At 38.3% G+C, this 27,946-nt stretch overlaps 1 protein-coding gene and 1 long non-coding RNA gene across 2 annotated transcripts in view; one reads left to right on the forward strand and one right to left on the reverse strand.

The window, feature by feature from the left end:
* ASCC3 (activating signal cointegrator 1 complex subunit 3) overlaps positions 1 to 27,946 on the reverse strand; it is a 262,237-nt gene that overhangs the window by 135,634 nt on the left and 98,657 nt on the right. Inside the window, exon 13 of the mRNA XM_008153441.3 lies at positions 24,737 to 24,808. Within this exon, the coding sequence (XP_008151663.2) occupies positions 24,737 to 24,808 (72 nt within the window). The remainder of the gene's footprint in view (positions 1 to 24,736; positions 24,809 to 27,946) is intronic.
* LOC114230011 (uncharacterized) lies at positions 1,909 to 26,395 on the forward strand. The gene is made up of 3 exons (XR_003615846.2): positions 1,909 to 1,969; positions 3,478 to 3,560; positions 26,287 to 26,395. It is a non-coding gene; the product is annotated as an uncharacterized LOC114230011 (long non-coding RNA).

The raw sequence follows: 27,946 nt of genomic DNA on the forward strand, positions 1-27,946 counted from the left end.
CAAATCTCATGCACCGGGCCTCTAGTATATAGATACTTGTCAAAGAACATGTTCTACATATGAGATGCTGAATAAAATTCACAGTAGGATAAAATCTCAAATAACAATTATTCAAGAACCCAGCCATGCTTAAATAGCTAATATTCTTTCAGGGTATATTAAAAGTAAAGGAGAGCTGACAATCTGGAGAAGACCACAAGCTCTTCAATGAAAAATTCCCAAAGTGTTGATAGGACATATCTGACAGACTCTCTAGCTTTCTGGGAAAACATCTTTACCGCATAAGATGTCAAGATAGCATCATTTAATATCACTATGATATTTTCATAATTACCGACAAAAGCTATTTAATACTAAGTTAGAAAATTATGTTAACCATAATGCTCTGTTGAAGTTTATGCCATTCAGAATCTGTCAAGTTCTATCATCCTGTCTACTGCAAAAGGCAGGGATATTCAAACTCTGAATTCCTTTTTAAAGGGTGAGGCTGATTTTTTCTCTTATATAAAAACTAGGAGCCCAGTGAGCGATTCGAAATCGCGCAGCAACGCCCACCCTCGAGTCACCAGTCTGGCCCTGCCTCGCTCTCCGGGCCCCACACCAGCCACGCCACTGCCAGTCCAGCCTTGCCTCACTCTCCGGCCCTGAAGCAGCCACGCCACTGCCAGTCCAGCCTTGCCTCACTCTCCGGCCCTGAAGCAGCCACGCCGCTGCCAGTCCAGCCCTGCCTCACTCTCCGGCCCTGAAGCAGCCACGCCACTGCCAGTCCAGCCCTGCCTCACTCTCTGGGCCCCACAGCAGCCACGCCACTGCCAGTTGGGCCCTGCCTCTCTCTCTGGGCCCCACAGCAGCCACGCCACTGCCAGTTGGGCCCTGCCTCTCTCTCCGGGCCCCACAGCAGCCACGCCACTGCCGGTCGGCCCTGCCTCTCTCTCCGGGCCCCACAGCAGCCACGCCACTGCCAGTCGCCCTGCCTCGCTCTCCGGGCCCCGCAGAGCCACGCTAATGCCAGTCCAGCCCTGCCTCGTTCTCCAGGCCCCGCAGCAGCCGCGGCCGCTGCCGGTCACCCTGCCTCCCTCTCTAGCCCTTAAAGCAGCTGTGGCTGCTGCTGATCAGGCCCTTCCCCAGTGCAGGCGTGTGGAGGCCCCTGCCGCCCCGCCCCTGATGCTGCACACACAACCTCCTCCTGTCCGGTCGACCTGTTATGGTGTCCCAGTTAATTAGCATATTCCTCTACTTTATATATATATATATATATATATATATATAGATATAGAGAGAGAGAGAGAGAGAGAGAGAGAGAGAGATACATTTTATCACACACAAAGCTCATTAACCCTCAACATTAAATTTTTTTTAAAAATCTCAATTAAAATAAAGTTTATTATTTTATTAATTAATTTATTCATTCAATATTTCTGAGCATGCAATCACTACCAAATCCTGAGAAAACTGCTGTGAAAAAATAGAAGCAAGGTACCTGCCCTCATGGAGATGAGAATCTAGTATGATGGATTGAATGAGAAAAGATATGTATTTTAATTAATAAACATTTACTATGTTTATTAATTAAACATGTGAAAAATACTCTTAAAAGGAGAGATATGAAAATGGACAAGACATGGTCCCATCTATGGAAGACATGTATAATTTAAGGAGGAATATAAAACTACACATAATTTAAGCAGCTGACTCAAAAGATGGATGGAGTGTGGCTAATAGAGGAATGCTAAACATAGAACTGGTGGGTTTCCTTCATTCATCTATTCTAAGATATTTACACAGTATTTATTGGGTGCCAAGCAATGTACTAACCACCAGCCATACAATGATAAATATGTCCCAAGGTTCCAAATTGGAACACTACTGTTATGATGAGAAAGAATCACTAGTCAGCCGATCTGGTTATAGGAGCAGGGTGCGGGATGGATGGAGGAGGCTACTGCAGTGTTTAGAGTACTTGTCTTTGGTAAATATCTTAGCGCATTAGCTTAAAGAAGTTCATTCATTCTCTTTCAAAGATTCTTATACTGTGGCCCAAGGACCACTTCATCAGAATCACTGCTGGTATCTGTTAAAATAGATTTCTGGGTCCTCCCTAAAATACCAACTGAGTAAGAATATCTAGAGGTGGGGTCTAGATATTAATAACTACTGAGATGACTACTGTGTAAAAAAAATAATAATAACCATCAACTTAATTTTCTTCTAAGTAAAAAGAAGTCTGAAAGGAAGCATAAATAAAACCACCACTATAAAGATAATTTTTAAAATTCTTATAATCTATCTTAATTTACCTATATATACGATGACATATGTATGAATATTAACATATTTTTATATAAATAGTCTAGTCTGAAGATCATTTCCCAGATGGCCCAGGGTTTTACAAAGCAACCAGATTTCTATCCTCCATTATTCAAATGCCACATTAGGTAAATCCTGTTGAAATAACAGATATGAAGAACATACGGGAAAATAAAATATGACCCTAAATCTTCATTAATTATTTCAATCTGACTTGTCAACTTATCATTTTGCAAATTATTTTCTACTGCAGCCAAGAGAAATATTAGTTACAACTTAAAGTAGCAATTTCTTTTTATTAAGGAATCCATCATGTCTTGTTCAGTAAAATAAACTCTCTTTCTTATTAGGGATTTTCTGTCTAGAGGCTCCAATAGAAGCCATTACAAGATTTTGGGTCTCTATAAACATATTGGATTTTATGGTTTGTTAATTTGGTTAATTAATTTAAATAGACTCATATGAAAATTATAACTAACAGAAAGGACAGCGTTGTTTCATTTGGTAGAAATAACTCCAAATTATTCTTAAAAACACTGTTGATGACCAAACAGCAGTTAAACGGGCATGTGTTATGAAAATAAGATTAGACAGAAGATTCAAGTCAATGCTGTTGGTAAATTTTAATTGTGTTATAATGAAGTTTGTTAGGTTAACACATTTAAAATATTTATATACTTATTTTTAGTGTAAAAAGCCATTCAGTTTAAATACATATAATATAATCAGTTTTGGACTAGGAAAGAAAGTATGTGGATATAAATTCTGTTTCTGTTATATGACTTGCCAAAAAAAGTGTTCTTCACATGAGATGCTGATTAAAATTAATGCAAGAATAAAAGCTCAAATAATCATTTAAAAAACTAGAATGCTTAAGTAACGGATATTGTTTCCGTGTATGCAAAGAACAAATTATTTGAAAAAGACCAAAAATTTTACTTTGAAATATTATTAAATAGCAGTAAGACTTAGAAAAAATTATTTAATCTCTTAGATTTTATTTCCACTAGTCCAGAGATAGTTACTAGTGTCACAGGATTACTATAAGGATTAAAGGATATAATGTAAGTGAAGCCACTACATTTAATAAAGCAATAGTTCTTAAATTTTGTAATGCTTCAAAATCACCAAATGCTGCTCCATCCCTTACCTCCTTTTCTGATTAAGTAGGTCACAGACAAGCCAAGAATCTGCATTTCTACCTAGTTCTAGTGTGCTTTGTACAGGAACTCTGAGAACCTCTGTCAGAGCTGGTAAGTATTAGCACCATTATAAGGGTATAAACATTAATAAGTTTAATTTGGCCTAAAAGATTCAATAGTTATATCAGTAAATGTTATAAAATGACACCTATATAACTATTTATTCCTCATTTATGAAAATGTGTGTGTCTGGGAATCAAAAAATTAATGGGAATATTTAAGCCTGAGATTATTGGAAAACAGGAGGGAGGAGGCCAAAGATTAAAGGTGAAATCCTGAATCAAAGCCTTTCCTAGACATTTCCACTAAGAAAGAAGACTAAAAATGGAAATACCTGAAAAGATAGAACGACATGACAGGTATGAATAGTGATGTTTCACAATATATTGGCTTTTACAAGTGTTAATGAATGAAGCTTGAGAGTAAGGAGTCTGAGGGGAACTTCTTCTCTATGCCTTTATTTTAATTTTATTTTTTATTGAATTTATTGGGGTGACACTGGTTAATAAAATTGTATAAGTTTCAGGTATACTATTTTATTATACATCATCTACATATCCCCCCTATAACTTCTCCTACCTTCCTCCAACCCCCTCTCTATCCTTCTGGTAATCACCATACTATTATCTATGAACATGAGTTGTTTTTTCATTTTGATTTTTGGGGTCTTTTGTATTTATTTATTTACTTACTTACTTACTTACTTATTTATTTAATCCCTTCACCCTTTTCACACATCCTCTGTGTTTCTAGAATGGTTCTGATAAGTACTATCTTTGGGAAAATTAAGGAAATACTCAAATTATTTTTTTTTGTATTTTATAGTTTGAATGAAGAGTTGTCACTACAGATGTATTTCAGATATATTTGCATACCAGAAGAGCATATAGGCACAAAATAGTTTTTATTGCCATGGTCACATTACCTTATCTGTGTTATCAGATAAATGCAATTTTAAAAGTTGCTAAAATATAGTTTTGTAGCCATTGAACTAACAGAAAATTACATACAAGTTCATAAAGCTTCATTTAAAAAAAAATAGTAACCCTTATACCTACATGAGGGAGATGGTAGTTACTGAGAAGATTGAAGTGGGCTAGATAGTTAGGGGCAGGACCATGGAAGGGGAAGTAGAATAAAGAGCTGAACCCAGCTGCAGAAGTAAAATGACTTAGAGCTGAACCCAGCCACAGAAACAAAGTGACCTAGAGCTGAACCCAGTTGAGTGGGAAAAAGGTAGTGAGTTCACCTCGACCTGACACGGCAGTCTTCAATCAGATCCCGCCATTGATCTTTGATCTTTAAAAAGCATGGATGTTGCTAGGGCAGGCAGCTTGCAGATAACCAATCACAAGACAGTAAGGTGTTTGAAGTAGCCAATCCCAAGGATGTTGCTAAGGCAGAATTCTTTGAAATAACCAATCAGCAGCCAGCAGGGCACATATCTACCCCTTAGAGAGCTTCAGTGGAACCCACTTGATAGCCTTCCTGCTGGAGGGAGTCTGTCTATCCCTCAATCAACTTTGCTTTCGATTACCTTCTTTGTCCGAGAACTCATTCTTCAATATTGCAAGACAACGAATTCCGACTCAAACAGAAAATTGGTATCATTACTATTATGGTTCAATTAAAATAATAAAATATTCCCAAATGCTTCCAGCTGGACATGCTACTTCATTCTTTTAAGCATCCAAAGGATTCATATGCCCTTCTCTTAAGCAATTATCACTGACTACCTTTTACTTTTAGCTTTTTCTGTGCTTGATTTAGTTTCTCCAAGAGTCCGTGGTCATCCAATAATTGCATGACAGGCACAGGGAACATAACAGTGGGTAAGCTCAGCACTGGTTTCTGAGTTTCGGAATATATATCTAGTTACTGTGGTGCAGAATTGGAGTCTGGGAAGATGGTGAACAAAGAAGCTGTCATTCATAACATGAACAACTATAGGAAGGAAAAAAAGAAGAAAGAAAAAAAGGGGAAAGCATAATCTAAAAATTATTTGGGGTCCTCTCTCAAAGTTAGCAAATTAGTTGATTTAAAGGTCATAATATTCTATGTTTCTTCATTATTGACCTTAGGGTGTCATTTCTCTAAATCCTTTCTCCCACAGTTCAAAACCTCCATGCACTGGAGGCCTTTACCTATGTTTTGTTTTATTGGTTCTACTGCCAACTTCATCTGTGGAAATTTTAAGGAGAGTTCTAAAAATTCTCCAATATCTCCAGGGAAAATTAATCATTCTCATACCACTTTGTTCATACCTGTACCTTGTATAATCTCTAAATGTACAATGTAGGTATCTCCACTGTTGTCAATAATTGCTGGGACTGAGAATAAAATAGCAAGATATATTAAGTGCTTACTATGTGCTAAGCTCAGTAGTAGGTGCCATGAGTAGTTATTTATCTTATCTATATATATATATATATACTAGAGGCCCAGTGCACGAAATTCGTGCACAGAGGGGGTTGTCCCTCAGCCCAGCCTGCACCTTCTCCAATCTGGGACCCCTCCAGGTAGGATCGGGCCTTAACGGGCAGTCGGACATCCCTCTCACAATCCAGGACTGCTGGCCCCCAACTGCTCACCTGCCTGCCTTCCTGATTGCCCCTAACCACTTCTGCCTGCCAGCCTGATCACCCCCTAACCACTCCCCTGCCAGCCTAATTGATGCCTAACTGCTCCCCTGCCAGCCTGTTTGCCCCTAACTGCCCTCCTCTACAGGCCTGATCACCCCTAACTGCCCTCCCCTACAGGCCTGGTCACCCCTAACTTCCCTCCCCTGTAGGCCTGGTCCCCCGCAACTGCCCTCCCCTGCAGGCCTGGTCCCTCCCAACTGCCCTCCCTGCTGGCCATCTTGTGGTGGCCATCTTGTGTCCACATGGGGGCAGGATCTTTGACCACATGGGGGCAGCCATCTTGTGTGTTGGATTGATGGTCAATCTGCATATTACTCTTTTATTAGATAGGATGCAGGAATATGCAGATTTGTCCAGGACGCCATCACGTCATGACCGTTCACAGGGTGGGCATGGCTACAGGACTGTGGGGCGGCACTCCGGGTCTAAGCGTGAGTTCGTTCCGCCCAGGCAGACTCTCTCACAGCCCACAGCCGAATCCTAACGCCAACCTGGGGTTTACTAAACTTTACTGGAGTTGCTCCCCACACCCCCAGCCCCTGCCCCAGGACCAAGCTGCCCGCAGCAGGGTGCCCCAACAGCATCCTGACAGGCGGGCGGCCCGGGAGAGCTGAGTGGAGCAGGGGCTACAGGGAACCTCGGAGGGGCTGGGCTGCCAGAGCCAAGCTCCTGGGGGTCTGAGGAGAGCGCCTGAAGGAAGAGGAAGCTTCGGCGAAGCAGCCGGCCAGGAGCTGCGGCCGGCGGTTCCACAGGCGTGGACAGGCCTCTGCCTGAGGGGCGGCTCCCGGGAGAGTGCCACGGCTTTGGCGAAGCGGCCAGCCAGGCAGCAGGAGGCCCAAGGGGAGCAGAGCAGCACCGAGGTGGGGTGTACCGGAGGGGGCCGGCGGTCAGGGATCTGCCTTGCCCTTGGAGAGCGAGGTTCTACAGTGGCCCCAAGACATGAGAAATAAGAGGTGATGACTGCCATTGTGGAAGGATGCCCGGGCGGAGGGGCGCGAACCTGCAGCCCTGAGCCAGGGGTTGAGGGGCGGTGCCACCTCAGTGGAGGGGCACTGCACTGCCGGGTACCCCATTGCGGCAGTTCCACGAAGCTCCCGGCACTAACTGGGCCTCGCTGCGGCCTGCACAGTTGAGAGGCAGTGACTCCTGCTCCTGCCTTGGCCCAAAAGCAAGCCCACGCCCGCCCCGCCCCCCCCCCGCCCCCAGTTCCTGCCCTGCCCCAGTTCCCCGCCCCACCCCGGGGCAATGTGTGCCTGCACAGTGAGTACAAAACCTACCACCTGCTCCCCAGACGGGGCGGGGGGGGGGGGAGCAGTAAAGAATGGGGGCTGGGAGAGGAAAGAACGTGGAGCATCCATGATGAAGAGGTGCTTGAGAACGAGGCTCAGAAGCCTCACGGGGAGGTTTGTTCTGTTTGCCCGTTGGCTGCCACTTAGGAAAGGCAGAGAGTGCAGTTGTGAGGGCTCCCTGTGCGTTGAGTCCAGTTCCACAGCCAACTGGAATTAGCCTCAGTTTCCTGGTCTGGAAAACAGATTAAGCATGTCCCAGTGCCTTCACTGAGTTTTGATGGCCAATTGAGATACTATATAAAGAAAATGAGTGAAGAAGTGAGAAAGAAAAGGGTGAGCAACACAAAAGGAAGATGGGAAGGAACCTATAAACCTATTGTCACTTAAATAGGGAATATAGTCAACAGTGTTGTGATGATGGTATGATGCCAGGTGGGTACTGGAAATATTGGGAACACTTTGTAAAATATATGATTGTCTAACCACTATTCTGTAACTAATATAAAACCTGAAACTAATACAAAATAATATTGAATGTAAAAAAATGAAAATAGGAGTGAAATTTTATAAATTTCAAAGTTTAAATAAAGGCTGTAAAGGAAGGAAGGGGGAGACTAAAAATAGTGTTTTTCATTTTACCATTTTATTGCCTTTTCAGTACATGAGAAACACAGTTGTCATTATATGGTGCTTTTATACTTTTCTAAGTCATTATCTCATTTGATGTTCAGGGCAACTTAAAGACAAGATAATTATTCCTTCCACTATTCAAAGAAAGGAAATCTTTGTGTCTGGCCCCAATGATTCAATCGTCAAGCCCTTATTGTAAAGAAGGGTTAGTGAAATTTTCTGTGAAGGGTCACATGTATACTAATAAAAGCCTTAGGGGTGACCAGTCCTGCAGGGGAGGGGCAGTTAGGGGCAATCGGGCTGGCAGGGGAGCAGTTAGGCATCAATCAGGCTGGCAGAGGAGTGGTTAGGGGGTGATCAGGCTGGCAGGCAGAAGCGGTTAGGGGCAATCAGGAAGGCAGGCAGGCAGGTGAGCAGTTGGGAGCCAGCAGTCCTGGATTGTGAGAGGAATGTCCGACTGCCCGTTTAGGCCCGATCCTACCAGGATCGGGCCTAAACGGGCAGCTGGACATCCCTCGAGGGGTCCCAGATTGGAGAGGGTGCAGGCTGGGCTGAGGGACACCCTCCCCCACCCTGTGCACGAATTTCATGCACCGGGCCTCTAGTTATATATAATAGGATATAGGCTGAGTTAATACTTTTACTGATGCCTTTTATTAGAATATGAAGTATCAAGCTAAGTTCCAATTATTCAACTAGACATTAATTTTCCTGGATAGTTTAAGTTAAATTTATAGGCAAATGTTCAACTGATATTTAATAAACTAAAATTGCTAATGATTAGTCTTTTGATATTGTTGTAAAGCTACATGGATGTTTATTTTAATGACATTGAAAAGTTCAAAGTTTGTGGTTAAAAAAACCCAACTTATAAAATGAGCTATTGTGAGAGCATCTTAAAAACACACACAAAAATTCTGGACTTTGAAGTCAAAGATAGGTCCTAAATCAAAGCTACTGAATTTATAATGAATCAAATTAATCTAGTTCATTATCTAAAATAATGTTCAACTGATGGTCATGAATGAAGAAAAGATTCTTATGTTCTAAAATGGTAAAAAAAAAAATTTGGTACTTCTATATTTCGATTATATCAATAAAATTATTACTAAAAATAGGGCTAAAGTAATAAATTTTAAAATCTCCTACTTTTTAATCATGGGTGTAACAACTAGCATTTATTATGAGATATTTCTGACAACCAACTCAATTAATGAAGCATATATTTTAGCTTTAAAATACCTAGTTAAATATTTATTAGATATACCACAAAAATAAAAACTACCTTAAATAGGGTTAATTTATATTGCTGTAACTATATCAGAAAACTGTATAATTCACTGACTTGTCTTCATGAATTAAATTATGCAAATAAATCAAAGAAAATAATCTGGAGTAGAAGTGGTTCTGCAGCTCCAAGCTGTGTAATTAGATCTACACTCAGCAGTTTAGAGCCACCTCTGGACTCTCACACTGAGAATCTGCAGTCCTCAAGAAACCTAAGCTTTAAAATGATAAATAGATTCATGTTATCATTATTGAATTATATTTAAGGCATTATCCTGAATGTGAAATATATTCTTCACCAATTTATTTTAATATTTATCAGTTTCTATGTTTGAGTTGAATAGAACTTTAACTGCTATATTTGGTTAAAAGGAATCCATAACACTTTACATCTTCTAACTAAAAGATGTTTGCTATCTAAATGTACAATAATTTTAAAAAACAAAGCTTGGAGGACTTAGTGTATGATATATGTACTATGATAGCAAAAACATGAATCGTATTTCTAGCTAAGTCCTATAAAATATTATCTTACAATAAATTCACTATATCAAGACATTGTACAATTTAATTAGAAGCATAAGACATTTATATTTCAACATAGTCTCTAAATTGTTGATGCAAAAAATAGAGAAGTAGAATTTTTGAAATAGTAAATACTTTTTCTAATAGTAAGTACATTTTCCATGTCCTATACACTTTCTCCTTAACTTACTAATAACCAATATTTTCTTAAGCTTTAATTAATTTTCTTAAGATATTAAGCATATGTATATTTTTCAGGTAATATAATTTATGTCATCTAATTGATGCTTGAATAAATTATTTCTAAATTCTTAATTCAGCTTTTGTTGTATATGTGTACTATTTAGGTATATACATTCAGTTTGAGATCTGTATTCCTCTTTGGAGAATATCTATACTAATAAAAGGGCAATATGCTAATTAGACCGGACATCCTTCTGGACAAAGCCATGGTGGTGGGGCTGAGGCAGAGGCGGTCAGGCCGGCAGGGAAGGGCAGTTAGGGGTGATCAGGCTGGCAGGGGAGGGCAGTTAGGGGTGATCAGGCCAGCAGGGGATGGCAGTTAGGGGAGGGCAGTTAGGGGCAATCAGGCAGGCAGGAGAGGGCAGTTAGGGGCGATCAGGCCAGCAGGGGAGGGCAGTTAGAGGTGATCAGGCCAGCAGAGGAGCAGTTAGGGGGCGATCATGCTGGCAGGGGAGCAGTTAGGGGGCGATCAGGCCGGCATGCAGAGGTGGTTCGAGGCAACCAGGCAGGCAGGTGAGCGGTTAGGAGCCAGCGGACCCAGATTGCGAGAAGGTGCAGTGCAGGCTTGGCTGAGGGACCCCCCCTCACCCCATGCATGAATTTCGTGCAATGGGCCTCTAGTTCAATATATTTATAAACATAAATAACCTCAACAGTATTGTATATTCTATATATAAATGTGTATTTTATACCTTAAAATTGTCTAAAGCATAATAAATGTTTTAATTTTCATCTGATTTTATAGCATATAAAACTAAATGAACTTAATAAAAATATTAATTTTACTTGCTCATAATTATTTAAAATATACTCAAATTAATTTTTTTGTTTAGAAAAAATTTCTTAGCAATCTATAATAAACTCTTACCTGATGCCAAACTAATCTTACAACATGCAGACTTGTTTTGAATACCAGTGGTATTTTAGAATCAAATAGACTATGTTTCAATCATAACTCAGCATTTATATACTAAATAAACTTGGGCAAATTTCCATGTGCTTCAATTTTCACCTGTAAAATGCTGTCCCTTACAAGGCTGCTGTAGGGACAACAAATAATAATTAGAGAGTACTAGAAATGAGCCTGGCACATGTAAGATAGCCCACACAGTAGGGCGGGGGGGGGGAAGGCTTATTTGTTTTACAAAGGTTTCCCTTACTTTACCCCTAATTTGATCCCTACACATCCCACTCACTGGGACCAATTTAAAAGGCATATGTTGGTATTCATTTCTTAAAAATGTGAAAAAAAAAGTTCCTTAAATGGAAAGAACATATACTTCTTTGGAAAAGATTTAATCTTTAAAAAACTTATCACTGAAAATTATCGGGTTGTTACAGATTTTTTAGACATATTATTGATGATTTCCTCAGGCCAGATTTCTCAGATGGAAATTATAGATATACTAGAGGCCCTATGCACAAAATTTGAGAAAGAGTAGGCCTTCCTTCCCCTGGCTGCCGGCACCGGCTTCCCTCTGGCACCCAGGACCTGGGCTTCCCTCCAGCTGCCAGCAGGCACGGGCTTCCCTAGCAGCCCTGGCTTCATCTGGAAGGTTGTCCGGAAGGACGTCAGGTCTAATTAGCATATGTTTTTATTATACTTATTTTGCATTCCCTTCTCTTTGCAGGGCAATGACTGTTTAAATGAAAATGTCAGTTTTGTGGGAGTGAAAACGTTGAAAAAAAAAAGTGAAAAGGCTAAGGTTCTAGTTTTAATTGCAAAGCTTATTAAATGTCTAACTTTGGGCATGTTATTAGGCTTTGTTTTGTCATCTGTAATAAGAAGGTGGCCTAATAAGCTGTATGATGCTTGCATAAATTCAATGTCAAAATAAACATAATGAGGCTCTATTAAATGCTGTCTATAAAATACTTTCATCTAAAATAAAATTATAAGGTATCTGATCAAAGTTGATAAAATATTATTTAATTAGCATAACCTACAACTTAAGGAAAAAATTAGAGTATTATCCATCTAAATTTCAAGCAAATAATATATTTCAACAGGATTTTTGGTAATATTTCAAATTATAATGATAGAACATTTAAGCTATCTATTTACAAAGTATATTCTCTATATCATACATGATGCTAACAAATTTGTGACACAGTTATAAATGCTTTCTGTGTACAAAAGCATTCAAATGGAAAACCTGGTTTTGTTATGGTTTTTTTTTTTAAAGCATTTACCCAAATAACAAACTTAGGCGAGTTAAATTTTGGCCAGCAAAGACAGTAGGAACTGTGCAAATGTTTGTGTGCAAAGTTCACAATTAGTGAAGATAACCAGCAGCATTGGGAGTGGGCTGTTGTGGAAAGGTATACCCTCTACTCTTTGGCTCAGCCCCAGTTTTTAGAGTTGGTAAGCATTTTCAGCTAGAGGCCTGTCCCATGTATGCAAATACAGGACTTTGTACTTGATTTGGGCAATACAAGAGTCCTAGTTGTCTGGTCAAATTTCTAGGCTACTGAGCTCGGCCAGTTTATCCAATTAGTATTCAAGCTGGTATTCAAGGCCCACAAGGGAAAACTACTAGTTTGTTTGGTTCAATATTGAAAATACGACAAAGTGGAAGACCAAATCCCATCTCTACATAAAAAGCTAAATTGATATTCCATATGTGAAAGATCAGTCTACTCGATATCACCACGAAAACAGAAACTACTAACAGATTAAAGCTACTTAGTGGCCCTGAGAGATCCAAATCTCATGTTTCTCTTCCAACAGTACACCGCTCCCACTCCCAAACTCAGCAGTTCTGTGCTCCCTACACAGCACCCTGGAGCAGTCTACAAATAGCAGCATAAGAGGAACTCTCTTAGTGGAAAGAAACCGCCAAACACTGTATTTTCTTTTTGCCAAAAGGTTGAAAATTCTAGAAACCTATCAACTCTTGCATTTTTCTGGATAATATTTTTTGGGGGAAAATCAGTAAAAAGATGCATTTAAAAAACAAAACACTTTTCACTGGTCACTAAACAGGAAATAGGTTTGCTTGCAGAAATGATTAATTTCAAGTCTGGGGCAGGGACATGTAAAAAATATAAAGAAGCCAGCTTGAGGGGGCTCCCTTTGCCAAATTTGGGACATTATGATCATCAACGTAAGTAATATAATAATGAATTATAACCCTGTGAGTAAATAAGAATCTGAGTTCATGGAGAAATAAATTAACAAATAGGGGAGAAGGAAGCACTTCTTACACACAGTGAAATAGAAGGAATATGGAGCTAAAAATCATCAGTAGATCTAAAAAGAATGGGGAACAGTGTACTTTATCAAATATGTATATTTAATATGTAGTTATTGGATTAACCTTTGTTTCTCTCATGAGATTACAAGCAACAGTAATGCATTGTCTCTGCTTTCTTTCGCCAGCACAGTCTCTGGCATACACTGGGCATTCAATAAATATTTGCTGAATATTGCCAGTGCCTCAGTTAGTCTTAAAACCATCTCCATTCTGTTCAATATCTAGAATTAAGACTGATGACCCAGATATAGTTCATGTGCTAAAAGAAAGTGTAGCAGTGTCTATGTTTGACACTCTAGCCACCAAGGCTCTGACCTTAATAAGGCAAACAGACTACAAAAGAGATCCCAAATCATAAAGCATTCTCAGTAATTTAGAAGTTTATAAATTAGAATTATATTTCCATTTTTAAAGTTCAGTCTAAGTATTATAAGATTACTAGAGGCCCAGTGCACGAAATTCGTGCACGGAGGGGGGTTGTCCCTCAGCCCAGCCTGTACCCTCTCTGGGACCCCTCAAGGGATGTCCGATTGCCCATTTAGGCCCAATCCCAGGGATCGGGCCTAAATGGGCAGTCGGACATCCCTCTCACAATCCAGGACTGCTGGCTCCCAACTGCTTGCCTGCCTGCCTTCCTGATTGCCCCTAACCGCTTCTGCCTGCCAGCCTGATCACCCCCTAACCACTCTGCTGCCAGCATGTTTGCCCCCAACTTCCCTCCTCTGCCGGCCTGGTCACCCCTAACTGCCCTCTCCTGCAGGGTTGATCACCTCCAACTGCCCTTCCTTGCAGGCCTGGTCCTTCTCAACTGCCCTCCCTGCAGGCCATCTTGTGGTGGCCATCTTGTGTCCACATGGGGCAGGATCTTTGATCACATGGGGGCAACTATATTGTGTGTTGCAGTGATGATCAATCTGCATAGTACTCTTTTATTAGATAGGATAGAGGCCTGGTACAGGGATGGGGGCCAGCTAGTTTGCCCTGAAGGGTGTCCCTGATCAGGGTGGGGTTCCCTTGGGGCGGGGGCGGCCTGAGCGAGGGGCCTGTGGTGGTTTGCAGGCAGGCCATGCCCCCTGTGGTGGTTTGCAAGCAGAGGCCCTGGTATCTGGAATTTATTTTCCTTCTACAATTGAAACTTTGTAGCCTGGAGCAGGGCCAAGCCTGGGGCTCCTTCCGAGGCCTGTAGCCATTTGTGTTGGGGTTATAATTGAAACTTTGTTGCCTTAAGCGGGTGGGCCCGGCCAGGGTGTGCGGAAAGCTTTGCTCCCCCTGTTGCCGGCAGCAACCCTGGCCTGCCCTCTCAAGCTCTATTCTGCCGCCATTTGTTTGAATTTGTTTACCTTCTATAATTGAAACTTTGTAGCTTGAGTGGAGGCTTAGGCCTGCAATGGCTGGCAGAAAGCTTGGCTTCCTCTGTTACCTAGGAAACCTTGCTCTCTGTGGCTGTAGCCATCTTGGTTTGGGTTAATTTGCATACTCGCTCTGATTGGGTGGTGGGCGTGGCTTGTGGGCGTGGCTTCTGGGTGTGTCGGAGGTATGGTCAATTTGCATATTTGTCTATTATTAGATTAGATAAGTATTATTCATTTTAAGAAGTTCATGTAGGTACATACACATAAATGAAACTTTTAAGGAACATATATTGAAGCCAACTACTTTTAATGAATAATTTAATGACAAAGGAATTTAATGAAGTTTTAAAAATACAAGCACTATGAATTAATGCTGTCAAAGATGTTCATAAACATGACAAAAATCTTAATGACGTGACCCAAACTACACTCCTCCTAATCAGTCCCCATAGGACAAATGGAGATCAAGAATTCATTGCTAAATCTAGATCAATCCAATAAAGGTTAGTAAGACAGAATATAGATTCTTTCTTCGATACATTACAGTATCACACATCAAAAAATATTTTACTGATCTCCATGACAGTCCAAATTGCACTGACATTCGTTATTGATAGGCCCCAGATAGCAACATCTATTCTGTAGAGCAAATTAAGATCAGCTAGTCTATTACTATGCAAATAAAATTCATTAGTGAGCTAACAATTTCATTTTTACAGATGCCACTAGCCTTGAAGGCCTATTACTATTCAACATTGTAAGATGTTCTGGACTGAATCTAATTTCATAAAATAACAACATAGAAATGTATTTTTAAGGTTTCCATCAGTATTTTTCATTTCTCTTCTTAGACAATAATCAGCATGTATAATTCCTTAACACTCAACTGAGCATTGAATATTCTCAAGTAACACACTTGAAAAGATTCTTCCTAAAAGAATATACTTACTTGAAAAGAAGAAGCCCTAGTAAGCCAATATAGTTTCAATCAAATTTACTAGCTAGACTAATTAAAACTGTAAAGAAAAAAAATCAAAATTATAATTCCTTTTAGATTGGATCTTAACTGTCTCCATTTCTTTAGGCCACTTTCTCAAACACAAATGAAAAACATCTCATTTCTCCACAAATCTGTACTCTTCAATTGACATTCTTTATATTAAGGAAAAAGAAAAACAAGAAAATATAGCTATAAGACAGAGTAAATCAAATACTACAGTAACAAAACATGGAGAACAAGACAAAACGGTTACTGGAGAGAGAGAGTATGCAATGTAGGCAAGGTTAGAAAGTTATTTTTTCTTTTCCTTCCTTTTTTTCTCTTTAATGTAGACCACGGTAGAAACAGTAGACTCTGTCTCCCTGGGATGGTTTAGTGGAGTACATGTCCTTTCCAGATACCATTAGGTCTTTCTGGACAATAATCCTCCCTGAAGTTCTTAGTGTTCCTACATGGTAGGGCCTGTGAGCAGTGGAAACTGAAGTGCTTGAAAGGCAGAGGATGTCTCTGCTCCCCCCGAGGGTAATAAAACCTAGAGCCCTTCCTTCTCTCTCAAGGAGACAGGTGCTTATATTCCAGGGTACAGGCCTTCCCTTCCTTTCTGGAGAGAATCTGTTTATATTCTAAAGTAAAAATTACTTGGGCAGGTCAGTTGGTTTTACTTCTTTCCCTTCTCTCTCTCCCTCCCTCCTTTCCTCACTCCCCTTCTCCTTTTACTTCTTCACCCCTCCTCTCTTCTTCTCTTCCTCCTCCCCATATTCCCCCACTGCCACTGAAGGAAGGGGTGAGCAGATGTGCTAGCAACAACTATATAAGCTCCAAGTTACCTAATTTTTGTGCTAGTCTCCTATGGTGCAACTTGTGTTATCATGTTGCCCTGTGGAAAGCTAGATGTATTGTGAATAAATATAAGGTCTGTTCCATAATCCAGTGTCTCCTATTTCTCTTTGTGTGCACATGTCTATACATAAAGTACACAATGAAGTTAACTTGTGGTAGGTTGCATGCAGGTAGGGTAATGTCTTAGATCCTTCACAAGACTTAAGAGGTCTCTGACCGTATTTTAGTAGCGGCCACTAACTTGATGAATGCTGTACAATTTGGAAATGCCCACAGTATTTGTCATGATATAGTTAGGGCTGCATTTCCCACCTATTCATTTACTAAACCAAGAAAAAATGAAATGAGATCTGAGACTATGTTATTTTCTTAAAGACAGAATCCTATCCTATATAATAAAGAGGTAATATGCAAATTGACCCTCATGCCCTCGCACAAGATGGCCGCCCCCATGTGGTCAAAGATGGCCACCACAAGATGGCCAGCAGGGAAGGGCAGTTAGGGGTGACCGGGCGAGCAGGGGAGGACAGTTGGGGGCGATCAGGCTGGCAGGGGAGGGCAGTTGGGGGCGATTGGGCCAGCAGGGGAGGGCAGTTAGGGGCGACTGGGCCAGCAGGGGCGCAGTTAGGTGTCGATCAGGCTGGCAGGGGAGTGGTTAGGGGGTAATCAGGCTGGCAGGCAGAAGCTGTTAGGGGCTATCAGGCTTGCAGGCAAGTGAGCGGTTAGGAGCCAGCAGTCCCGGATTGCAAGAGGGATGTCCGACTGCTGGTTTTGGGATCGGGCCTAAACCGGCAGTCAGACATCCCCCAAGGGGTCCCAGATTGGAGAGGGTGCAGGCTGGGCTAAGGGACACCACCCCCCGTGCACAAATTTTGTGCACCAGGCCTCTAGTTTTATAATATTAACTATAGAGATATTTCTTTCTTCCCACTTCTTCACACATAAATATGCTACCATGAAAATAAACACTTTAAAACCCCAGCTACAAACAAGATAGTAAAAATCAGCAATGGTTAATTTAGACTGTTCAGCTCCCTTTTCTGCACTTTGAGCAGACACATGAATAGTTGTATCAGATTTCCTTCGGACACCAATTTTTCAGTCTTATCACAAAGATGGCTATAAAAATACAGTCAACAGATTCCTGTGGTAACTAAACTTATTAAATGTATCTCCCACTGCTTCCAAGTCTAAATATCAGCTGGAAACCAGTTAATAAAGATATTCAATATATCATTTTCTAAAATAAAATAAATATCTGTCAAATTAACTTCAGACAATTTAATGTAAAATACTGTGAATAGCTACCCAGAGAATTTTCTATGGTGTTATAAAAGACAGAAAAATGATTACAAACATTGTTTTAGTACTTCCCTAGTTTATATTACTGTTATTTAAAAATGTAAATAACAGTATAAAATAAACATGTATATAAATTAGGTTTTATTATCAACAGAATAAAATACTAAATATACAAAATATTTTACAAAAATGAATACCACAAAAGTCAAAACTTTTTAAATATTATTTAACCTGATCATTATATATTTTTTGTAATCCAATGCTATAATTATAAAAATTACATAAATTACCCAATAATCTAATAAAATCGCTTCCTCAGTCTGGAATACTTTTTAACTCAGCTATAGATTTATATGGAATCTTTCAAACAACAAAATTTATGACAAATTATATATAATTTAACTAACTTTACTTTTTATGTACAATATGCATTTATGTCAGAAAACATGCATTTATGTATTGGCCACATATACTGTAAAGCATATGTTCAAAACCCCATAGTTATAGCTGTCTTCATGCAAATCATTTTGGAGGTATGAAACAGAACCAACAGAGGAAAATTACACAATAAAATGGTTAAAAAAATAACACCTAGTAAGAGAACAAAGCAACTTGTACTATCTTCACATTTGATAATGTAAATCATGAAGAGGTGCACCAAAGAAGACGGGAAGAATGAGAAAATGGATGAAAAAGTTGATAGCTTCTATAAGGGAGTTATACTAATCAGACACATAAAAATAGAGATAACATACTACTATATAATGGATGAAGTAGATGGAGATTTGCTTTCCAGGTTGGAATGATTATATATGTTCCCTGGTGTTCCATAACAAATCTAAATAAAGAAAACCAGTTTTGGAAAAATAAATTTGTTTTTCTCCCCCCCGCCCCCCGGCCCCCCACAAGATTATACACAGCATTTATTTCTTTTGATCTTTTGGCTTAAGACCTGTAAACTGTGCAAGGATAGAACTAAATATAGTTTATATCCTCAAAATTTCTAAATTTCATTCTGAGACAATATTCCACTGTGCTCTGTCCATTTGTGTTATAATTCCAGAAGCCACGGATTACCAAATTTAGAAAGCTCAAATGCCAAAGATATGTACATACTTGTATATGTGTGTATGTGCCATGAGAAAACAGAATATACTTCAAGGGTAAGAGTACTGGGGGTGAGGTGAGGGGATGGAAAAGTAATTCATTTGCTTTTTCTTTTTTATACTTGTGTGTTGATTCACTTGTTACAAGAATGTATTACTTCAGTAACTTCACTTGTTACAAGAATGTATTACTTCAGTAACTGAAAAATTCTCAAAGACAAAGGAAAAAAGGAATGTTAATAACAATGAAGATCTGAAAATGCAATACAAATATTCCATATTAAAAAGTATTCCCTTTGCAAATGAAGAGAACATTACTAGTTAATAAAAAACTGTTATATATATAATTTCAAGAAGATAATTGAGTACTCTTATTGTAAACTACATTTCAGAAAAATTGAATATTTCTCTGTTCTCTTAAAAATATAAAATTTTAAAAGGGTTCAGAAGTTTCTCCCCTAAGGTTTAATGAACAGAAATAAAAGGAAGAAATAACATATTAACTTAAAATTACTGGTGGCACAAATTATGTCTATATCATGAAAAATAGCTAAGTCCTATTGATATCTTAAATTAAAAGAAAGTCAGATAATTTCATATGTCCAACAGAAATGACTATAACTAGACAAAATAATATTAAGAGTAAATTTATATAATGAAACATTTTTTATAAGAATACCAATATTCTTTCATTGTTCTTTACAGCCTACAGGGGAAAAGAGTTCCTTAATAAGGTAATCAAAGCAACCTTGATGTCATTCCCACATCTCCAGGTTGTTCTTCCCTCAACCTAAACGTTCAGCCTACCATGGAACTTGAAGTTGGTTGTCACCCTAATTCTTTAAGAATAAATCAGACTTATGAAGACTACTACATCTCCCATTTACATATTCATCAAACACTGTCTGAGCACCAAATGTGTACCAGGTACTAGTGAGGCCATGAATATGTGATTCAAACCTAAAGATAGCCCCTTTCCTTATGGGACTTAAAATCTTATCATGAAAAGTGGAATTAATCAAAAACAGCCAGGAAGAAAAAAAATGTAAAACTGTAGCTAGAAATATGAATATATACACAGTGTTATTATATAGTTAATCATTGGAAGGTGAAAGTTAGGGAGGTAAAAAAAGGGGGGGGGTGGAGGGGGGGTTTCTCAAAGAAAGATGAGACCTGAATGGTTTAGTAGAGGACAACCAAGCAGAGAGTAAGAAATGTGTGAGGCAGAAGAAACAAGCTATGCAAAAGCTCAGAGGTAAAGAGAAGAGCATCTCCATGATAAGGGTCTGAAAGAAGCCAGGAAAGTGGGAAATGAGGAAGGAAAGGGTGTGAGGCAAATATGGAAGGAGGTAATACCCAAACAATATAGGTACCCTGGGCCCTTTTAAAGGAGCTCATTCTGTGCTCTTGTTAAAATGTCTGTCTCCTCAAAACCATGCTTTTATCTTTCTTTGGGAACATGTTTCAATTGGAGGAAGGGAGGAACAAAGAAGGCTGACAAGAAAGCAGCACTCAATTCACAAATAAATGTTATGTTAGACAAATTTGATATGACAGAAGCACTGGTACCAAGAATTAGTGATGTTAGTATCTGGAGGAAGGAATATTTTTTAGGCAAAAGGGCAAATGAAAAGTTCTATTATTAAAGTACTAGAGGCCCGATGCATGAAATTCGTGCAAGAGTAGGCCTTGCACCCAGAACCTGGACTTCCCTCCGGCCACCGGCACCCTAAACCCGGGCTTCCCTCCAGCTGCTGGCACCCAGGACTTGGGCTTCCCTCACAGAGGGAGGCCCCGCCCTCCTGCCACAGCCCACAGTCAGTGGTGACCTGGACCTCCCTCTTGGGGCGATCATGGTGCTCCCCGATTGATCGCCCCATAGCTGGTGGCCTGGGCCTCCCTCTGCGGGGCAACCATGGGACGATGGCCGGGTCCCTGACCAATTGCATCACACCCGTCTTGGCTGGCCTGGCACCAGTGGGGTGTCATAGCGTGGTCCCGGATGGTCGTCCAGATGGTCATTCCACTCACTGTTCAGCCATTCGATCGATTTGCATATTACGCTTTTATTATAGAGGATTGAAGTTAGCATGATAAAATGTGTTTCAATTGTACATAATTAAATGTATATAAACTAAGATAAGAAGCAATGCTGAGAAACAAAAAATAAATCCCTTCAGATAGTAATAAGTTAAATTAATCTATAATTATTAGTCAATTTTAAAAGGTGGGTTCTTATTAGAATCTAACATGGACTAAAAACTTATAAATAATGAAGAAAGAAAAAAACAAAATACACATCTGAATAAGGAAAACCAAAGTTGAAGAAGACTTTTTTCTCTTTAACACTGTCAAACCTTGAAACTGGAGGCAAACTTTTGAGTAAAAAGCTACTTAAATAAGAATCTTAACTTTTTTGATAATGTAAAAAATGAACAAGTTGACTTACTAAATATGCCATAATCTCTGAGGAAGTTTCTAATTTCTTTTCCCATCACTGTAACAAAGTTTGTATAACAAGAAAATCTCAATAGGGTTAAGGCATCAATTATTTTCCCATTCTGCAAGTTACACAGGAGGTGGGGAATTAATAACAGGAATGATAAAGCTGTACTTGCATTTGGTAACACAAAGAGAAGCTTACAAATGAGACGTCTCATTAGTTTGAGCAGATGGATCAAAATTAAAGGCTGAATCGCCAACTTTTAATTTCCCAATAGCCAAAAAGAGCTTGAAGTCTTGCGGAGTATGACTGTTGAAAAGTCAACATGAAAAGATTTTCTCCATCTGTCATCACACATGCTTGAGTGGAACACAACTGCCTCCTACTGTTTTTAATACTTTTCAGGCAAAGCTGCACATAAAATCTATTAAGTACATGAGCCCACACATTTAGATGACTGGTACACTGAAACCCATGAAATAGTATGATCAGAGACTAGCAGCATGGCTTTTGAAGGTGACATTTGCTCTATTCTAATTTAATCTAATGGGAGAAAAGCAAAATGAATTCATTTGTATACATATTTATTTAAAATTATTAATTTGTGATCATGAGAAGTATTTATTTACCTGAGAATGTATTTTTTTTCTTTTAATGGACAGAGCAGTTAGTCTATTTAATAAAGTTCTGAAAAGGAGCTGCTCTGATAAAATTATTTAGGAAAAACCACAACTAGGAAGAAAACCCCAAATACCAAAAACAAACTGAAGGTTAAGAAAACAAATAAAATCAAGGAATATTCCCTGGAAAGATTTTTTAACTGGGTTGTCAGGGAGAGAGAGTAGCAGAGAAAATTCTATGTTTCCCTGGACTAGAATAGACTAACTTACAATTTCTTACAGCTATACACTAACGGCTAAATTATATTTAAAAGGCAACAAAATAAAGCTAACATTCATTAAGTACACAGCCCCACAAGAAATAATTTATATTTTCTTAACAAGGAAAAGCACCTTTATTGAATATGTAGATGGCTACTTAATAACACTGCACTAATATGCAGTCAGTTATGGCTATATCTGAATACCAGAAGCACAGCTCTCCGCCTGTCTGCTTTTCTATCTCTGTCTCCGTCTGTCTGTCTCTCTCTACACACACACACACACACACACACACACACACACACACACAATTTACTGTACTTATTTATACAATAAAACATTTAAACAGAAGAGTCTTTTGGAATGAAGCACATAAGACCTTTCAGTTATCTGAGTTAATCAGAATAATATAATTGAAGAGTTAATTTGGTGGTCAGTTTTTTAGATAATAAAATAAAAAGATTGTTAAATTATATATTTTTCATTTTCTGATAGATGTATACATACAAATTCATTTGGTGAAATTTATCACTAGGAGACTTATACAAAGAGAGCTAGTAACTGGGGTAGTATTATATTCAACCTCGATTAAGAGGGGGAAGAAACAGTCCTGGCTGGTTTATTTCAGTGATTAGAGCATCGGCCAGAGGACTAAAGGGTCTTGGGTTCGATTCCTGGTCCAGGGCACATACCTCGGTTGAGGGTCGGGGTGTGTGCGGGAGGCAACCAGTTAATGTCTCTCTCACATCAATGCTTTCTCTCTCTCTCTCTCTGTCTCTCTCTCTGCCTCTCTCTCTCTCCCCTCTTTCTTCCCTTTCACTCTGTCTGAAAATCAATGCGAAAAACATCCTTGGGTGACGACTAAAAAAACAAATAAAAGAGGGGAAGAAACACAACTCAGAAACTCTATTCTATTAGGAAGTTCTTTGTTAACTTTGTAATAAAAGCAGAGGACCGCAACTTAGTGAAGATATCACTTCAAGGAGATAGAAAAGGGAAAGTAATCCAGTGAGGGGTTCTAAACGACTGAAAACAAACTTCCACATGGGCCTCAGTCATCAAAGACCCCTGTGAAGTGGCAATTCTTGTGTGATGAATTAAATGAAGGTTGGCTAGTCTTGTTGAAAGAGATATCTACCTCAGCTTCCAAAATCCAAATGTGCAACAATCCTCCTTTCCAAGTATCCACACTACAATTTCAGTCCTGGACATACTACAAAGGCAACTGGCAGAAGCTGCCATGGATCAAGCTACATGCACTTACAGGCCAAATAGTAGTTGGCAGAGCAACTTGCAAATAGAAGACTTAAACAGAACAATCCCTTTTAAAAGACTGAAACAGGAAAAGATCTCAGTTTAGGACAACTTTTTCAAAGTCACACACATAATATAGGTAATTTAAAGCAATGAAAAAGATAAAGCTTTGTTCTCAAATTGTGTTGCAAAAGAGCTTTTAACTTGAGATGACTGCATTAATGTAAAAGACTAAGGTGCTGCCTTAACAACTCAGCACTTAAAATCTGAAGGCACTGGTTTTGGCATTTGTAACAACAACAATACTAGAGGCAACTATCAACTAGTGGGCCATAGTCCTGATGGATTTTATATTTCCCAATATCCCACCTCACTAAGGATGTTAAATCTTTGAAGATGAGGCAATTCATCACAATCAAATTATATTTACCAAGGATTCCCCTTGCACATGACACTATGCTATGAACTTAACCAACAAGATTTCTTTATAACCCAATTTAATAGGACCTGTCCTACAGGAACACAAAACCTAAAAGAACAATAGTGCATAAAACACACCATTACTTTTTTTAATTCGACATCTTTAATCTAAATGTTTATTTACATTTTCTATTTATGGTTCTGTGATATTTTTGGATAGGGATAACATAATACATAGGTTACAGAAACTATAGAAATAACTGAGAAAAGATAGGGAATATTTTAGTTTAACAAATGAAAAAACATACACCAACAGAAACTATCTTTGGGTGGCAGAATTAGCAGTAATTTTCTCCCTGCTCATTTTTGCTTTTTGGTGTGCTTAAGGGTTAAATTTGCTTAAACCAGTGATGGCGAACGTATGACACGCGTGTCAGCACTGACACGCGTAGCCATTTCTGATGACACGCGGCCGCTGAGGCGGCCGCATGCAGAGGGTGAAACATTTGCGAAATAATGTTTTTTCCTCAAAGTGACACACTACCCGAGTTATGCTCAGTTTTTTGGCGAAGTTTGACACACCAAGCTCAAAAGGTTGCCCATCACTGGCTTAAACTCTCTTTTTGCTCAGTCTCTTTAATACCAGTAATATTTACACAACATTTAAAAAATACAAATACAAAGGCCAAAGACCAAAGGGTCACTGTATGAAGCAAAAACACAGCATTGTCTAAAACAGGATAAAATAAAGTATACCTGGTGTCCAGCCTTTACTTGCTTCAGAACACTTTCATAACATACTTCATCCATGTTATTCAACTGCTGCACCTTAAAGTGTTTAAAACAAACAAACAAACAAAAATCAAATGAAGCAATTATAAAATTTCTTACTACCAAAAAACTGCCAATTAAAATGCATCTTTATTTACTTTCAGACTAGCTAGAATGCAGAAATAGCAAGGGCAATATAAATATCTAACATATAACAACCTGATAGAAACAAACACAATTTAAAAATACAAAGAAAACACATCACACAATACTTTCAGAGTACTAAGTGTAACACGTTTTTTAAAGACAGTAATTTTAAGGATAATATACTAGTTACACATATTTTAGAATCATTTTAAAGTTATTTTCTTTGCTTTTCCCCGACAAGTCCATTCTTTAGGCTGTTTTTCTTCTATAATCTATAGAGTTTTCCTATGTAATTTTCAAAATCACCAGAACACTACCAATAGAATGTCATGGTATAGAAAACTGAAATCTAAAGAAACACTGTTTCTGTAATGTATATGTAGAAAGGTAGATCATTTTCTACAGTAACATGTTTCTGGTTAATTGGAAATTTAACCTTTTGCACTCGGATGTTGAGTGTGACTCGACATGGTTAGCATTAGAATAAAGGAATCGAGAAAAAAGCAAGCGAGTGCAAAGGGTTAATATCAAATTTATGAATTAAGAAAGGGTTTCATTCTCACAATTAATTCTGAGCAAACTGTCAATCAAAAGGAAGTGGTTAACCCAAAGGAGGAGGCATATGAAACAGCCTATGTATCTTAACATTTATTAAGAGTTTGGAGGGAATGAAAATGTCATATACATCTGAAATGACTATGATTTATATTTTTTGTTTTAATAATGTAAACACTTCAGCATTTAGAAACTCATGTTTTATAATGACTAAAGTAGATAATCACAAGATAATTTACTCCCCATTAATGATTCAAAAAACAACTCCTCCAAACAAAGTGTAAATTTAAGTTGAGTTCTGGCCAAAATAGTTACATATTTCAAATTAGACATGTCACACACACCATTTTCCATGTTCTTCCATAACAACTGAATCATATCATGACATTTTAAATGAAACTCTGAGAAACTTATAAGGATTTCTTCTTAAAGGAAATGACAAATTAACAACTGGTTAGAAAATATATCAAACACCCTTGGGAAATGCATAATGGTTACCAACTGTACTGTATATTACAGCTGAGTGTAAAAATAATACATTTTAGTAAGACAAAAATCTATATTTGTAACATATAATTAATTTATTGTTTACACTATGTAAGATATGTAAAGTCTTTTTTAATTTTGCCATATTTCTAAACCTTCAAAATAATTATGATGGTTCATCATCTAACACCATTACTTTCATGATTATGATACTAACATATTGTGGTGAAAATAGTTTGCATTTAATTAGCTTTAATTGATTTGCCAATTTGTATGATGAAATGAAAAGAAATTTAAAGTAGCTGACAAGCATCTGAAAAAATTTCCTTTTCTATATTTTTCTGTAGTAAGCACCTGCTATCATTTAAATGGTGAAGCTGAAAGAACACTACAGCTATCAAGAAGCAGCTCTATATATGCCCTGATGATATATTAAAATTAAATTAATAAATATATATAAAGACATGACTAAAAAAACAAGCAACAAGTAATACTAAAAAAAACAACACTTGGAGTATTTAATGAAGGAACTTTTTTTATGATAACTATCACCATATCATAAGCTATCTTTATATGCATAAGTTGGAAATGACTTCCTGCAATTCTAAAGGTACGTTACTTTTCGGCAATGTTGATGGAGCATATTAACTCTTGAAGTGACAGTCATTTCTGATATTTTTTAGCTGAGTATTTATAATAATGTAAAATGGACCTATTTTATTAATAAAATTGTTTTTAGATAATACATAATCCCATATAATAAAAGGCTAATATGCAAATCAATCGAACAGCAGAACAACCGGTTGCTATGACATGCACTGACCAGCAGGGGGAAGACGCTCAACACACTAGCTGCCCCCTGGTGGTCAGTGCACTCCCACAGGGGGAGCACCACTCAACCAGAAGCTGGGCTCATGGGGAGCGGGCCTAAGATATCAGATGGACATCCCCTGAGGGCTCCCAGACTGCGAGAGCTCAGGCTGGGCTGAGGGACCCCCGAGTGCATGAATTTCGTGCACCAGGACTCTAGTGTAATATATTAATAATCAAGATTGACACAGTAACACATGGCTCCATCTTTTTTTTTTAAGAGATCATATGGTCTGTGAATATTCTCCTAAAGATATTTCTTCTACAGATAAAAAAAACATGTTGTTAAATAGAATAAATATATAAATTCAATGCAAAATAAAGTATTCCTTCATGATATTTAAAAACAAAAGTCAGCATGGATGAATCTAGAGAACATTATGCTAAGTGAAATAAGCCAGTCAAGAAAGACAAATCGATATGATTTCACTCATATATGGAATTTAATGAACAAACTGAAATACCAATCAAAATAGAGACAAACTCATAGATACAGAGCAGGCAGACAGCTCTGGTGGTAGTGGTGGTGGGTGGGGAGGGGGAAGGGGAGGTGGTGATGTGTGTATGTCTAGGGATTGAGCAAAAAGAAAATAAAAGAGAGAGAAAACAAAGGGATAAATTATTTAAATAAATAAATAAATAAACAAACAAAAATCCAAAATAAGCACTTTAATCCTTCAAATGGTACAAGGTAATACCACTAACAAACTAGATAAACAAACTTTTTAACGTATTATAAGGAATTTCAGAAATGCCACATATATAATTAGTATGTATTAATTATAAAACATAAACTAAATAGAGCACCTCCCTTAATAGCTGCTACCATGTGATTATTTTCAATTGCATATATGATATTATTTAAATAATATACCAACATATGTATTATTGGTTAATGAGAGCCTTTTATTATTTCACACCGTCCTTCAACCATATCAAAATAACTTTTTGAAATGCATATTCTTATATGTAATTTGTATTCCTAGCTGACAATACAAAATATACATTGATAATAGCAATGCAAACTACTATAAACAACTTTTTGGAGAAGGGATTACTCTAGTACATAAAGTTGAGAAAGTGCTTGACTTTGTCTAGGACAGTGGTCGGCAAACTGCGGCTCAAGAGCCACATGCG

The sequence above is a fragment of the Eptesicus fuscus genome, chromosome 10 (assembly GCF_027574615.1).
Source record: "Eptesicus fuscus isolate TK198812 chromosome 10, DD_ASM_mEF_20220401, whole genome shotgun sequence".
NCBI classification, from domain to species: domain Eukaryota; kingdom Metazoa; phylum Chordata; class Mammalia; order Chiroptera; family Vespertilionidae; genus Eptesicus; species Eptesicus fuscus.